At 37.0% G+C, this 16,993-nt stretch overlaps 1 protein-coding gene across 2 annotated transcripts in view; it reads left to right on the top strand.

The window, feature by feature from the left end:
* Positions 1-7,799: 7,799 nt before the first annotated feature.
* The window catches only part of CCDC141 (coiled-coil domain containing 141), a 167,179-nt gene continuing 157,985 nt past the window's right edge, over positions 7,800-16,993 (top strand). For both annotated transcript variants that reach the window (XM_081051212.1, XM_081051211.1), the window contains exons 1-2: positions 7,800-8,138; positions 10,450-10,572. In XM_081051212.1, the coding sequence (XP_080907338.1) occupies positions 8,037-8,138; positions 10,450-10,572 (225 nt within the window). In that variant the 5' untranslated portion in view covers positions 7,800-8,036. The remainder of the gene's footprint in view (positions 8,139-10,449; positions 10,573-16,993) is intronic.

Below are 16,993 nucleotides of genomic sequence, written 5' to 3'. Positions count from 1 at the left end.
TGGTCTGAGGCATTCATACTGGGAATGACCATACAGATATCAAAATCCATACAGTAAATGTTTAGAAACTCAGCTAAGTTTTAAAAAATGTAATCTACAGTCAAATTCTGTTAAAATATCGCTTTGTCTTTAATGGCAATAAACTGTCAGTAAATCATGAAACATCACCTGCAAACAACTGAGAAAGTCCATTATAACACTACTAAAAGGAGTCTTATTATATAACATATACCTGCACACATATGTATATAACTGTACAAATATATATACATATATACAAACACACACATACATATATTTCTTTGTGACCTAGTGTTTCTTAATAAAACCTCATACTTTAAAAACAAATTTTTCTTGTTAACTTTTCACATACTTTCTGCTTAGAATTCGTGGATAATATCATCCTGTTTAGGGTGTCTAATTTTTATGTCCTTGAATTTTATATTATTTTTCCATCCTTAACAAAAATTATAGCTGCTTGGAGAAGTGACAACTCACCCTCAGTGTCACTGCTGGTTTCTCTAGCAGCTGGAACTAATGCTACTCTGGAAGCCTCCCTCGGGATTACTCTGGGATGGAAATTCTCAGCCTCATCTGGAGTTTAGCAACAGTAAGGAAAAACAAAGAAAATGTAATTTTCCAAAGTCAAGTTGACTAAGACTCCAGTCTTTTCTTATACCCGCCCTCCGTTCTGAAGGCCAAATCTCAGGACAATTCATTATGTGAAGAGAAATAATATCAGCAAGAAAACCCTGCTACGTTGGACCCTAAGTCACAGCTCAACACAAGTAGGAAGTCTTGTGAGTTAAAATTTTAAAAATAAACTCTGCACATGACAGTTTTGCAGCAATTTTTAAAAAATATTTTCCGGTTTGAAGTATTTTACGTATCTCTCCCATTCAGAAAAGAGTTTTCCCAAATCAATAATTGCCACATGTTTAATATTTATTTAACTAAAGTCTACACATATATTTGACAGTTTTCCAGAACATACATTGCTCTAAGTAGAGAATTTTCAAGAAAAGATATACATAATAATTAAACATGTATTAATATTTCCCATGTAATTTTTGGTAAACCATTTCTTAAACTTATAATAAATATAGTAGCCACGTTTGATCTTTGACCAAGCTAAGTATTTGTTGACTTGCCCAAGTTTTGCTTTTTAATTACCACTTATAGAACTAAAATTTGCTGGATATAGAAATTGCTTGTTAATTATTCTCCTAGGCCTTATGGAAAAGCTAAGGATTTGTATGTCATTAAACACGTTTAACTGTAAGGAAATCTATGAAGTCAGTGTACAGTGATATTAAAACTGTTAAAAGGAGTCATATTTGGCTGTTATTCTTCTTAAGTAAAACTTGAATGTCCATAAAGGAAGATCCCAAAGGAGAGTGTGTTCGCATCTGTGGTTTCGGTGCTATGGAATTCATCCTACCTCCTACTTTCACTCAACTCCTACAGTCTCTTCCAGAAAGGTTTTTGTTTGTGTTGTTGTTGTTGTTGTTGTTGTTGTTGTTGTTTTATCAATTTTAAGTCAATGACAACCCTGCACTAATGTCCCATCTCACTCAGAATGAAATCCAGAGCCACCTTGGCTTAGGAGTAGGATTGCCACCTAATTTATCATTCAAATGGGACTATTTTAACAGTGAAAGGGGCCTTAAGAGTAATTATGCCAGGGCCACAGGTGTAAACTGTGGTTGTCCCGAGCAAACCAGGACATAGACGCACGTACCTAGAAGGTCCTGAGTGAACTACCCACCACCAGTTCCTCGCAGACTCGTGTCCCATCAGTGTCCCCCTCTCTCAACCCTCACGTAGCTCTAGCCACATCTACCTACTGAATACTTTTCAAATATAACAAGTATGCCCCAGCTGCCTGGAATGTTCTTCCCAGAGATAAAGGAATTATCTTCCTCTTTTCAATTTAATCCTGGTCTTTATTCAAATCACATTTATTCGAGAAATCTTTCCTGACTCCTTAAAATAGCATCCTTCTACGCTCGTTCACTCTCTCTGTATTGCTCTGCCTTTTTTTCTTCATAACACTTATTACATCCTGACATAATTCTATATGTACTTTTTGTTTGTTTCCTAATCAGTTATGTTTCTCCCACCACCACCCCACAGAGGGCAACTCCATTAGTGGATAAAATTTGTTTTGTTTATTGCTATGTGCCTGCAATCTAGAACAGTGCCTGACACTTAGTAGATATTTAATCATATTTGATAAATGAACAATTGAGTACATGCATAGAAGAAGAAGTTGATGGCTAGAACGGAGGCTGTTTTAAGAGGAAAGAGCAACTTCCATTTACTTATGGATGGCAAATACATGAGAATACTGTAAAAAAAATAAGTGTGAATGCTTGTAATCTACAAGGGTAATAACTTTCATAGGCAAATGAATGTCTTCATTAAGATCAGAGAAGTGACAAGAGGAGTATTACATGATATAGAGAATGAACTAGGGAAAAGTTTGGCCAAAGTGAATGGCAATTATGATATGCTAGAAATGATGACTCACAGAAATGCTTTTACCATCTGATTAGAGAGAGATTATTTCCTGCCTTAGGAATGCATAGTTTATGTCTTTCTGATACATTTAATCCATTCAGGTGGCCTATCGTGTTTTAATTCAACTTACTTTAAAATTTTTATTGCCACATTTTGTGGCAGTTACTAGACTTAGGAAATTCCTTAAACAGATATTGTTGTCTTAAAAATAATAGTATACAACTATAAAAATACCACCTATATGCCAGGCCTTATTTGTTTTACAAATATTATCTTATTTAATTCTCCCAACAACCTATATGGTGTTGTTATTCCAATTATCCACAATTTGCAACCAGGAAACAGGTTCAGAGAGGTGAAGGCAGTCTGATTTCAGAGCCCCTAACCCATTGCCATTGCCATATTGTGATTTATCTGTTGTTATTTTATAATCATTACCAGTTTATTATTCCTGTTAGTCTCTCTATTTTCATAGAAATACCCTGAAAGTATCCCCTGATTTCTTTGGCAAATTCTAAATGTAACCTTTGGTAATTTAATCTACTTCAACCACTATCAGTTGCTTTTCCCTTAACTTTTATCACAGTGATTTTTATCTTGGTTATTTATTTCATTGTTTACGATCTGTGTTTTCTCACTGGAATGTCACCTTTTCGAGGGTAGGGACCTGTGTTCATTCACCTTTATACTCCTAATGTGCCTAGTATGTAGCAAATGCTAAATAACTATTGGTTGCATGAATAAATATTGAATGAATGAGTTACTTAAAACATGTTTAAAACTATGTTTTTGTTTTGTGTTCTATATGGCTAATGTGATACAATCAACCAACCAGTATTTATAAGCACTAGTTCTGTGCCTCGTCCTGTGCTCCGTATGTCACACTTGCTAAATGCCAAGTGCTGTTCTAAGCCTTTCTGTAAAGCAACTCTTAGTCTCTACGATAGCCCTATGCCGTGGTCTGCAAACATTAAAAACAAACAAACAAACAAAAAACATGTTAAGGCATGGCTCCTTTACCTATGGAACTTTAAATCTAGTTGAGAAATAATACTAATGGAAGTGAAATAATTAGAAAGTAATACAAGTTTATAATATCAGCATATAATTGTTAAATTTTGAAAGAAGAATATAAGTAGGTATTTGAACTTTTATAAGGAGTTGATATTTTATCTTGGTCTTAAGCAATGGGAGGAATTTAGATAAAGGGAAGAAGGGGATGATATATCTGGATAGAATAACTGAATTCAGGTAGAGAACAAAGGTGAGATTTGGGACCTGGGAATAATCTTATATGTCACTGAGCAGGTAGGAGGGGCCAGACCATAGATAGCTTTGAAGCCAGGCAGAAAAGGTTGGGTTAGAGGTGCCTGGAATCAGTGAATCACTGTGAGTGAATGAGTGTTTGTGATTTATAAAGTCAGCAAGTCTTTCCAGTCTAATTATGTGGATTAAATGGAACAAATAGTGAAAGGCACTTACCTAATACCTGGCATATAATTAGCTGTCACTAAATGGTAGCTATTATTATTACCATTAGCAAAGAAAGTTTTGCCTTGAATTTTTAATTTGGATAAATAGACTCATGTGGGTGTTATTTATATCAGGGCTTTCTAATTTATCTTTATCAAGTTAAATACACTTTAATCAATAATATTGATTAAGAAAAACATTCAGGATGAAAAAAATGAGCAGATATTCCAACGGAAATGTGTTATTTTAATGGCATGCCCATAAAGAGAGCCAGAAAATAATCACAAGATAAAGTTTTCATATTACTAGACACCTGTATTTCATTAAAATGTGCTATTTGCCGCTGTGGGAAACAATGATATTTCCTTTAAAAAATTAAAAATAGAGTCATCATATGATCCAGCAATTCTACTTCTGAGTATATATCACAAAGAATTGAAAACAGGGTCTCAAAGAGATCATGTGTATACCTGTGTTCATAGCAACATTATTCACAATAGTTAAAATATGGAAGCAACCCAAATGTCCATCGATGGCTAAATGGATAAGCAGAACACACACACACACACACACACACACACACACACACACACACACACACACACACTGGAATATTACTCAGCCTGAAAAAGGAAAGAAATTCTTACATATGTTACAACGTGGATAAATTTTGAGGACATTATGCTAAGTGAAACAAGCCAGTCCCCTAAAAGACAAATACTGTATGACTTCACTTATATGAGATATTTAGAGTAATCAAAATCATAGAGACAGAAAGTAGAATAGTGATTTCCAGGGGCTAGGGAAGGGAGTTACTGTTTCATGGGTATAGAGTTTCCGTTTTACAAGATTAAAGGAGTTATGCAAATGGATGGTGGTGATGGTTGCACACATTATGAATGTATTTAATGTCACCAAACTATACTGAAAAATAAGATGGCAACATTTTTGTTATGTGTATTTTACCACAGTAGAAAAAAATTGAGAAAAAAATGCTATTTTCAACTCAACAGAATTCAGTTAGAGCTTTTTGATTCCCCATGGAGGATACTTCACTAAAATTCAGCTGATATAAAAACAGGCATTTCCCAGAGGATTAAACAGAGAAAGCATAATAACCTCTGCAAGACCCCCTATAAACTTCAAAGGATATGAGAATGCCTGTAAGATTTTCTGTTTTGTTTTGTTTTGGGGAGCTTTTTTTAGGGTGATAATAGGGGAGGTGGAATATAAACAAACTGTAACTTTAAAAGCTTTTTTAAAAATCCATCTATTTATAGTATACTGATTTATTTAGTAAATTTTACAAACTGTTCTCCAGAATGCTTACCAGAGTTAATAATGCAATTTATAATTAAATATTGTGATAGATGCAGAACATAGGCCAAGGTTCTAAACGAGTTAAATGTGGATTGAAAGGTCTGAACAGAGTTTCTGTTGGGGGAAGGACTAAAAAGTTGAAGAGGACAAAAAATAGAAAGCAAGGGAAGAGGAGAAAAAAGTGATTCAAGTCTTTTTTAAACCAAGAATTTTAAGTCAAAAAAATTATTCAGAAACTACTTAAATTCATACTTCATCTAATTAACAGAAAGAAAGGTCATCTACACACACAAAAGCACAATCTTTGCTGCTGAATAGCTGCATTAATCTTCTAATAATCTTAAATATTTCTAATTCCCTTTGCCCTTGAACATTGGAATTGCTCAGACTTTCAGCCATATTCTCTCCTCACGATCTCGCTTCTTTTCCCTCGGTGTGTGCCTGCAGTTCCACACATTCCACACTGCCCTCCACACCCTTTACACAATTATCCTTCTTAAGTGGGGCTTACGGGATACAACCACTCTTTTCCTAGCCCTAGTCTCTTCAGCTGACTGCTGAAAGTTCCCTTTACCTCTTGAGGGCTTTCATGCAACTTGTGTTATACACCAACTTTCTAACAAGCAGACTAACTGGGGGAAAGTGCACTGTGTATTTTAGGTTTGGGTCACTGTTTGCTGTTCTGATTGGCAATGTACCCAATAACTTAAGCAATGCTCCTTGAGGCATTTCAGTTTTGGATGTGGATTTTATGTGACACAGTTATCAACTCTTGGTTTTTCTTGAGGGCAATTAGCTGAAAACTGGTTTCATTGAGTTTGGTTTGTTTGGACCAACTATTTGCTCAAGCACAAGGAGCCTGCCTGCAAAACCTCAACTAAGAGGTCATGTTCATTCTCTGCAAGCTCTCCATCCCTCCCATAAAATGATACCATTTGTAATATTTTCTACATCATGGTGTCTCTTGACAACTGCTCTCCTGAGCTTGCTCCACATGTTCCCTTCATGGCATCGGGTAAAGTCAATGGAGCCCAAGAACTGGGATCCAGGCATGGTTTCTTCTCACTGGAGCAGTAGGCCGGTGCTGAGAGCGGAGAGCTTGGTCATGGCCACATCTTGTGGAGCAGCCATGACGTGGTCTGGGAAACAAAAATAATTGCTGAACACCAAAATACATCTAAAAGCACTTCCCCCCTTTGACTCCAGAATGTTATCATGAGCCTCAGAACAAAGCAGTGTTACTGACTCAGTCTTTGCAACATTGGCCCTGGACACGAACATGATTTTAAATTGAACTAAGGGTTTCAACAATGAGTAGACTCATTTGACTGTTTATTTTATTTATTTATTTATTTATTTATTTATTTATTTATTTATTTATTTATTTACTGTTATTTTTTATTTTTTATATATATTTTTTATTAGTTTCAGGTGTACAAAACAAGGTAATAGTTAGACATTTACCATTTATATCCCTTGCAAAGTGATAAACCCCTCCCCCAATCTACTACTCCTCTGACATCGCATACAGCCGTTACATTTCCTCATTTGACTGTTTATTGCTATCTCCTCCATCTGGCTTTGCCCCAGAGATCTCTGGTAGCTCTAGCAGCATTGGAGTCAGTATCTCGGACATGTTTCCATCTGACCTCTCACCAGCACTTCAGTGTTATTTTCAGCTGTTCTTTGACAGGGAATCCAACAGCTGCTGTTTAATACCACAGACAACTTGTGACACACGCTGAGTTTCTAGCAATAGGATTAATCTACCGATCTTGGGCTCTGATCTAAAGCTGTCTATAATTTTCCTGCACAGGGCGTGGGGGGAGAATAAAAAACAAACCTGAAGTACAATGTGATCCTTTTTTTTTTTTGAATTGTAGAAAAACATATATAGTGTTAACCTTTAATTAAACAAAAAACATTTTCTTGCTGCAGTTACAAGGTAACAGCAAAGTGTATGACTTCCTAGTATTTGTGATAACTGAATTTAAAATCTCTGTTCAATGAAGTACAGTAATCACAAAGAAATTCTGAAATGATAGGTATCTATTGATAAATGCCCATTGAAATATTTTTAAATAACCCTAAGAAATCAGAGGCTCTAAGAAAATGTGACCATTCCACATAAACTTCATTTGACAAAAGGCAGTAAGTTTTAGAAAAGCAGATTAATCTAAAAAAGTATTTCAAGCAATTCTGTGGCTTAATCCCAAAACAAATACCAGAACTTATTTTTAAAGTATATTTTGGAAGCTTTTCTTTGCATAAAAGAGACAATTTTGAAAAGATTGATACCCAGGTCAATGACTGGCTGGTTTAAAGTCCACCATAAGTGTATAGGTTCAATGGCAAAACTAATTTGGTCAGGATGTAATTTTTTTTTTTCCATTTGCTGTCAAACATCAGCTGATAGGAAGAGAGCTAGAAGCTGCCCTTCACATTTAAGATAATGGCAAAAATAACAGGCTCTCAGTGTTACCATACTAGGGGTGTGGCGATTCTCTCCCGTTCTCTCCTCTCTCTCTCTCTCATGATAAATTCAATGGGGTTGTCTATTTTTAACCTTCTGTTCTTTCCTTTTGGCACAGTAATCAGTTGGAGCTGAGCTCTTCCCCTGAATGAATCCAAGTAACCCCGGTGACTGCCTTCTGAAATGACCAGCAGACACACATCTGTACAGAGGCTGCCCGAAGTATAAACTCTGGTTCTAAAGTACCATGTCCAGCCAAGGAAGTCCTGCAGTGGAGTTTTCTACGACAACAGTCAGTTCGGTAGCTGTGCAGGCTGGGGACTGTAAAATCGTCATAGCTGTCATCAAGGTAAGTTAACAACTTTCTCTTTTCTGTGTCGCTGTGGGCTTCTTGCTGTGTGTTGATGAGCCTAAAGAATATTTTACACAGTCAGCAGTACGCAGAATATGGAAGATAACAGAGGAAGGACATCTTATTTCTTGCCTAAAGTTGAAACTAAGAGAAACCTCTATTAAGTTTCAGCCAGTTACTACAGTTTATCTTTCATTTAGTCAGAAAACATCTATGGCAGGTTGGTTGAAAAACAAACAAACAAACAAACATACTGTATATTGTCAATGTGGTTTTTAAATGCAAGGCATTCGTGATTATAAGTTCATGACTGGCTGAAGAGTCAAGTGGACATGTGAAATGTTTGTGAGATTTTTGAGAGTGGATGTGATAGAGGAGGGAAGTAGAAGGTCCTAACAAATAGGGAGTGGCATTGTTTTCTGCATGATGAAACACCAAGAACACCTACTAAGAGGCTCTGGCATGTGCCCTCCTTAGCACCGGTTTTGACATGGTGAAAGCACTAGTCAATCCTTGTCACATTTTGTGGGGAATGAGGACCCTGCCAGGGAAGGTGCAAAGGGCAATGTGTCAAATTTGCTCTTAACCACAGGAAGTTGAAGCCACTGGGGCTTACGTTTTATGACATGTTTTATGTCAAGCAATTTGTGCATTTGCAAAGAGGATCACACACCTTTAAGTTGAAGAAGTCTTATCCATGATTTTATTACCCATGAAAATGCCCTGCAAAACCCCCGGAAGCATTATGCTTGGATTTAGACAATTCACCACTTAAGCAATTCAGTGTTTAATGAAGGGAACTCTGCCAACAAACTGGTGATCACCCGCCAGTTACTTTTAGAACCATCTCAGGCTTAATCGAGTGACTTTTCTGGCCTTTTGGTAGAGCATGGACCACAAGGTCTGTTTAATTTCACTTAATTCTGTGAATTTTATGTTAATGTGAAAATTATAACAGGAAACCAGCATTTGACATTGAGCAAAATGATTTACTCTGCAAGCACCGAGTGCAAAGTGTTCCTAGCAAGGCCATTTCCCAGTGCTGCTGAGGCTTGGCCCCACATAAACAGGACCTCTGACATTCCCTTGCCCTCTTGTATTTTCAAAGGCAATGAGTGGACATGGAAAACAGCCTGAAGCAGAAGTAGCAAAAATAGAAAATTTGCATGTGATTTTATGATGTTTTAAATATATGCAAATTTCAGCAATGACAAAAAAGACGCAAACTCACTGTTTAAACAATAGTTAAATTTTCTTTTCCTCAAATGTGAAACATTTGAGCAGAATCAGGAATAATGCATACAAATGAATTATAAGAGAATCAGAGGTAGATTGACAGTGAGAAAAAAAACCTCTAAAATTATACTGGAAACTCTTAACTAAACTGTGTTTCTAAGATTGTTCCCTCCATCTCCCCTCCCCAACTCCCTTAACAAACTGCCATCCACATGAAAAAACCCCAAGCTATTCAAAGTGCAAAGTCCATCTTAAAAGAATAGAAAGCACCTGTGTCAGATGTATGTGGGCCTCTTGTTTCCAAATGATCTCATGGCACTAATTATCTGGAATAGACAAACATACGTTTTCTCTCATTTCTCTTCAACAATTCACTTGTCCATGGGCATGTGCCTATTAGTGATTCCTCTTGCTTAATCAGTTGTTGCTTAGAAAAGCAGTTCCTCAGGAAATGCAGTGATCAGTTAGCTGCTTTCAAATGGCAGTTGTCATATGCATCTGATTTTATTGACATTGTCCTACATACTTTATTGAACACTCAACAACAAAAGTTGGATAACGTTATGTTTTAACTTTGATATAAGATGCAAAGCAGTTGTTTCATCTGCTGTTTACTCTTTCTGGTTGAACCAACAAGGTCAATGTAAGGACACTGATCAATCTAAATTGCATTTACAAAACCTTTCCCCTGTAGTGAATTTGCATCCTACTGAAGGAATGTCATTATTTTTATGGAATTTAGTTTTGTGAGTGAGAGAATGTAAAATTATGTGAATTATTTTGTAATATTCAATGATACATGATCTATTGTACGTGCTTCTCATTTGGGAGTTTTAAATTTAAACTCAGTATGCGAAGAGAAAAGAATTTATCCTAAGACCAAAAAAAGAAAAGGCAGGGCACGGGTTTATGTTAGATCTGTTATATCTCAATTGATTAAGGCCCATCTCTGTGGAAAGAAAAAAGTGTTCACAGTATAACTGAAAAATGAAAAAATAAAGAAAAAGGAGAAGGGTGAAGGGGAAGGAACAAGAGGAACTAAAAGTGCATTTCATTTCATTTTTATTTTTAGTGTGGCAAGTGGGTACAACTTCAGCTGGCTGAATCACAGCCCAATATTCTAGAAATTGGTAGCAGTCAAGATGAAACCAAAAAACTTCTTCATGATCATGAACTTCTTTTAGCCAAGCTCAAGGTAAGATATGACACAAATACAGAACTAAAAAAATAAAAAAGCCATTTCTTATATTTCCTCTTGATTCTTCTGTTGTCACTGGCTTATGGCTATTTTAATATAGTGCGAGATAGATAATGGAAAAAACACTAGAGTTAACTATGAGCAAACACCAACATTGGAGAGAAATCACAGGACTTTTGAAAAACTTTTCCTAATGTGTTAAAAATATGGAGTGATAATATTGTTACTGTGGAGAAATAAGTAATGTTTTTTTTCCTGGCTGCGTCAGTGAAAAAAAAAAAATCCATCATTTTTCCTGCGTCATACTGTCAAGTCACAACAGGTCCAAACTTTCTATTGTTAATGACACCTGCTGGCAAGATTAACACAGACACTTTCCCCCTCTGTTGAACTATTGAAAATACCTGACTTTGTGTTTAATATTAAGGTTTCTTGAAGCCAAATAATACTTTTAGTAAAATCAGAGTTATTGTTCCACATATGTTGTGGTTATTTAGTTAAGAATTTAAAAATGGCATTAGCTTGTGATTCCTAAGGTATCTAATCAGGACAAGCTACATAATTTGTGGGGCCCAGTGTAAAATGAAAATATAGACTCCCTGTTCAAAAAGCAGAGAAACGCTTTTTTTTTTTTAATTAAGATTTATGAGGTGACAATGGTCATCAAAACTACATAGGTTTCAAGTTACATTTCTGTAATACATCATCTATACATTGCGTTACGTGTTCACCACCCAGAGTCAGTTCTCCTTCCATCACCATATATTTGACCCCTGTTACCCTCTTCTACCACCCCTGGTCCCCCTAACCCTCTGGTGATCACTAAACTGAACAGGAAACACGTTTTCTTGACCACATATGATGTTTTCTTATCTATTTAATGTCTAGCTTCTTCAGGCATGAAGATATGAAAGGAGAGTGCATGCACACCCTCAGGCCCTGAGCCTCAGCCACAGCTCAATGCACAGGGTGTGGGCTTGACCCCAACCGTTCCCGACCTATGTCCTCACCCCTGCCAGGGCAGGTGACAGAAGAAGCTCCCCAGGAGGCAGGGCCACATGTGCCATGAGGCTCCAGTCCTCCAGTACTTTCTCTTGTCCAATTGGATTTCATTTACAAAACACAAATTCAAAGATAAAATTAAGAATTTTGAGACAGTGACAGGTAAAGCATTAAACCCCAAGTGATTCCCCCTTTGGAGGATGGAGCCCTGTGAAGCAGCCAGACCTGTGAGTAATAACCCACAGAGGTAAATGAATGTCTTCACTAAGATTGGAGAGGTTTGATTCCTGGATCTGCAATGGCTAGACGTTGTGTGTTTTCAGTACTTCGATATTACTGGAGTCTTCGAACAGTTTGGCTGGAATTCACACATGCTTCCTAAGGCAGATCTGAACTGCATCTGATTTTTTTAATAGTGGTTTTCTGATTGGATGGTAATAAAAGTAATTGGGTAAATCGGACTGAGAAATTGAAGAAAGAATTAATGCTGAAGTGGGAACCATTAGAATCCAAAATGTATTCTCCTGTTTAGGCAACTCCTTGCTCTAGGCTCTGTGCTGTCTTTCAAGAGAGAAATCCGTGGCCGCCAGGAATCTCTTTGTCATCTAAAAATAAGAACACATGATGTGAAAGAGCATTGAGACAGAAATTAAAAGACTTAACGATTTTAGCGCTAATCATGCCACTTACTAGTATAATTCAGCTAGCAACTCAAGGACATGCTGCTACACAAAAAGCTCAGTTCCATGAATTGTGGAAACCCACTGGGCTTCCTCACAATTCCTACCCAATCCCAGAGGTTTACTTTCTCATGGTCTCCTGTGTCTCTAGCTCCTTCATATCCATCTGTCAACTGCCTCTGAAGTTAATCTGGACTTGAAACTACGTCGCTTCTCCAGGTCCCACTAACAGGTGGTGCTCAGCCAGCATTTTCAGGTCCACTCATGAACTGCGGGTATGGGGACGCTCACGGCAGTCTGGGTCTCTCAGGCCACCTATTTTTCCCTCCACCCCATTCCCATCCAAGCTCACAATTCCAGGAAGAATGCTTTCTTGGGTGGAGCAATTGAGGTCTCCCTAAGAACTTCCCTCAAATCTGTATACCTAAATCCACCCAGGAGCTCAGCTGGAAAACGGTTTTTTATTCAACAGGATCCATCTTCAAGGAGTGTTTGTTGTTCTAGGTTCTAAAGTCTTGTTGTCCTTCAAGCCAGTCCTCTGGAATGGACTAGCCTTCTGGACTTCCGGCTTTTTATCTGTAAGATGAGGGGAGAGGGTAAATCAAAGCTTCATATCTATTTGTAGATCTTACCATAATGTGCCATGGGATCGTGGGACCATGCTCCCTCTTTGCATGTGTTGTCAAGTAAAAAGGGCTTTTGGCTTCACATAAGCCTCTAGCCATGCCTTCTAATTGTCCATCTCCCACACCATCCTTCACCCACCTACTGCTATCAACCCAGACACCTTTACCTAAGAAATTTTAAGTAGTAGCATCATCTTCCAAAGCTATTGTGTTGTTTTTTTTTTTTTTAAAAAAAGTCAAAGAGTCTGAAATCTGTTCCAGATTTGGTGACAAAAGACTTTTCAAAATAACAAAAATGTGAATTTCGTTTTGAAAATGGATAGATCACTAGTTTTACCAATTTACTAGAGGTTATGCTGTCAGGGTAGGCACAGCCTTAACCTGTAGAAAATTGTTCGATCCAAGTTAGTTTTAATGTGAACTTTTCGAATGATAGGGACAATTCGTAGTTCAATGAGCCAATAATAGTTGATATTTAATGTTCAATCCAGTCCTTTTCTTATGCACAGAGCCTTGCAATTTGTTCTAATTATAAAGAAGCATCACTATGAGGAGTGTCGGGAGGATGTAGGAAGGAGTTCAATGTTGAGTCCACTCTGATTTGAGCAATGCAGTGAGCCTCTCTGGTCTCAGGTTCTTTATTTGAAAAACTATAATAACAGTTACCCTGAAACACCTAAAAAAGAAATTTTGGGGAGAAATGCAAGGATGCATGGAAGTGCCTGCTGCCTTTTAAAAAAAAGTGGTATAATTTTTCTGTTAATAATTTGGATGCTTAATTTGATAGAAAAGCTATTTTCTGCCTTCTGCTGAAAATCATCTCAAACCCTAGTAATTTAGACTAAAAGAAAAAAATTCTGGAAACACAGAATTTTCAGAAGTGTGCCCAGTGTTGGTAATGTTTATACCTGAGAGGTATTTCCCTTTCCGTGGTGTAATTGATTCCAGTGGCACGTCCAGAGAAAATTTTCAGTGGGGAAAACATTATCCTGTGGAAAAAGCATTAACTCCCCAAAGGCACCTAGATTCTCAAACCATACTCAGATTATTTATAATGAGAAAAAAGAAATTTGGGAAAGAGGGAGATTAAAGCCTGGTGAAGAAAACCTGCCGGTGGCCACTATGATATTACATCCTCAGGTGGCTCAAGGAGGGAAGGAGTTAGAAATACCTAGGGATATCGCTGATGATGCTCTTCCCCTTGGCATCTGTCTCACAACTGACTACATTGTCCAGAGGAATTACAACTATAAGAACCAAGAAGACCTCTGACCACTGGCTCCTGCGTTTGTAGATATGTGAATATGTAGGCATATAGATATGTATTTGTAGATATTTGTCACATTCAGTGAAGAATGACTCTTTATAGAGTATAAAATACTAAAATGTTTCTCCTCTGGCTTGACTCACAAAACAATTGGTTCTCTGATTCTGACTAAATCTCCAATCCAATCCAATGAATGCTTATTTTGGTCCTATTTCCATTGACTTAGCTAGAAATGAATAGTCTAAATATATTAGCAGTAAAGCTAAAAGTTTTCTGCTATAAATTGGAATGTTTACTAAGAATGTGTTATTTTTTTATTGTGCTAAATATGTATATATAAATTTTGCCATTTCAAACATTTTTAAGTGTACCATTAATTACATTCACAACGTTGTGCTACCACCATCACTATCTATTCCCCAAACTTTTTCATCACCTCATACAGAAACTGTACTTATTAAACATTGACTCCCATTCCTCCATTCCCTGGTAACCTCTACTGTACTTACTGCCTCTATGAATTTGTCTATCTTAAGTACCTCAGGTAGATGGAATCATACAATACTTGTCATTTTGTGTCTGGCTTATTTCACTTAGCATATGTTTTCAAGGTTCATCCATGTTTTAGCATATATCAGAACTTCATTCCTTTTTATGAATGAATAATATTCCAAAGTATGGATATGCCACATTTGATTTATACATTCAAAAATTGATATGGATTATAAAGTATGTGTTTGAATACTTGTTTTTAATACATTTGGGCATGTACCTAGGAATAGGATTGCTGGGTTATATTGCATTTCTGTGCTTAACGTTTTAAGGAAACACCAAAATGTTTTTCACACCAGCTGCATCATACATTCCCAGCAGCAAAATATAAGTGTTCCAACTACTCCACATCTTTGTTAAAACTTGTTATTTTCTGTTTTTTTGTTTTTGTTGATTTTTGTTTGTTTGTTTTGTTTTTTTATAGCCATCCTACTAGGTGTGAAATAATATCTCATGGTGGTTTTGATTTGTACTTCCCTAATGACTAATGATGTTAAGCATATTTTCATGTGATTACTTGACAATATATCTTCTTTGAAAATATTCAAGTCTATTCAAGTCTTTTGCCAATTTTTTAAATTGGGTTGTTTGTTTTTTGTTGTTAAGTTGTAGGAGTTCTTTATATATTCTGGATATTAATCCCTTGTCAGATGTAGGATAAGCAAATATTTTCTCTCATTCTGTAGGGTGTCTTTTCACTTTCTTGATAATGTCTTTTAAGAATGCATTTTAATAAAGTAAAACTGTGTGACTCGCATTTACATGTTAGAGAAAATTTTATAGCATGTGTGTTTCAAATGTGATGGAACCCTTTAGCATAGTATTAGAAGAGGACTAATCTATTTTACATGACCTGTGTCATAGCAGTAGTTTACCCTAAACATTTACTTTATACTTTATATATGAGATCCATTTTTCCTCCTTCCCTGTTTTCCTATAGATCCACAAGTTAGAAAATTCTACTCTCTCTCAGAAATGTTGGGAAGATACACCCACCTCTCTTCTTCCCTTTCTCTTCCCTACATGGGTGAGGGGGACTGCGTCAGTCAGTTGGTGAGGCTAGGGGAAGAAGTGTCCCCATGAGGAAGTCAGCCTCAGGGACTCTCTCTGCAGATCCTGACTCTCCATGGGCCTCAGGTTCTCTATCCCTCTGCTTCTGTTGACCTGCCTGGAAGTCCCTGCCTGGCAGAGGCAGGCTACAACCCCACTCACCCAGGGTAGCCTCAGACCCAATTTTCTCCACAGGTAGGACCCAAGGATTAGATTTTAGGGAGAAAGAGTAGAAAGCCCAAATCAACCCTGTCCTCCAGTCCAGCTTTACCAGTAATAAGAACAGATATTTTGGTCTGTCTGACCTTAACATCTATTTTGCAATTGAGTCAGGATCTTGAGGGGAGACAGGTGAGGTTAGTTGGCACCTTCCAAATGCCAACACGTAGTTGATCTGTGTTCCCAAGGGATGTCTTAGTGTTCTATGCATGTATAAAGTATCTATCATATTTTTCACTGATCATTTTGTAGATGGTCATTGAAATAAGGTGGGAACAATTCAGGGCTCCGGGCGGATTGGAATTAGCAGGCAGTTTAATTTTCCTTTTAGGCTTTTGAAAATGGAGAACTTTGTCCATTAAAAAACAAAAATAGTCTTCTCATAACTATGAAATAGCAGAACCTCCTGGTGACTTTCCCAGTCTCACTCGGTACTTTCCTAGTCTACAGGGTGTTTCTTTTCCTAGACGTTCAGTTCCAGTGAATATTATGGAGCTGTGGAATGAAATAAAATTTGAGTAGCATTCTTTAAATTTCGATAGTGCCATGGATAGCCTTATGAACTATTGTTTTTATAAAGTAAGTTTGTTTAAGAGAGGCCAGAGTGTTCATGACAACAGGCTTCTTGGACATGGAGTTAAGGCACACTAATATGGCAAATATCACAAATAATTTTTTGCTAGTTCTGGCTAAGCAGCAGTTTAGAGTATGACTACACCTAATGAACTGTTGATACAAGCTGATTCTCTACAAGGGAAGGAATTCTATAAGGAGAAAGTTTTGTAGGCACAGAGACAGAAGAGTAAAAAAATTGGAGAGGACAGTATTTTTTCTTTCATCTCTCTCGGTTCAGCAATGAAGTTGGACTCTGGCAAAAGCTGAAGGGCCTGTGGGAAACATGAGGCACTCATCATGTGCTTTGTGGATGGATCACCACGTGACAGATTCAGATTCAGTAAGGAAGAGAGTCATCTTCACAATTACTGACAACTCTAGAAGGACACAGTACAAAGGAAGCTTAT

This window comes from Rhinolophus hipposideros (genome assembly GCF_964194185.1).
Source record: "Rhinolophus hipposideros genome assembly, chromosome: 6".
NCBI classification, from domain to species: Eukaryota; Metazoa; Chordata; class Mammalia; order Chiroptera; family Rhinolophidae; genus Rhinolophus; species Rhinolophus hipposideros.
This window is presented reverse-complemented; position numbering and strand designations above follow the sequence as displayed.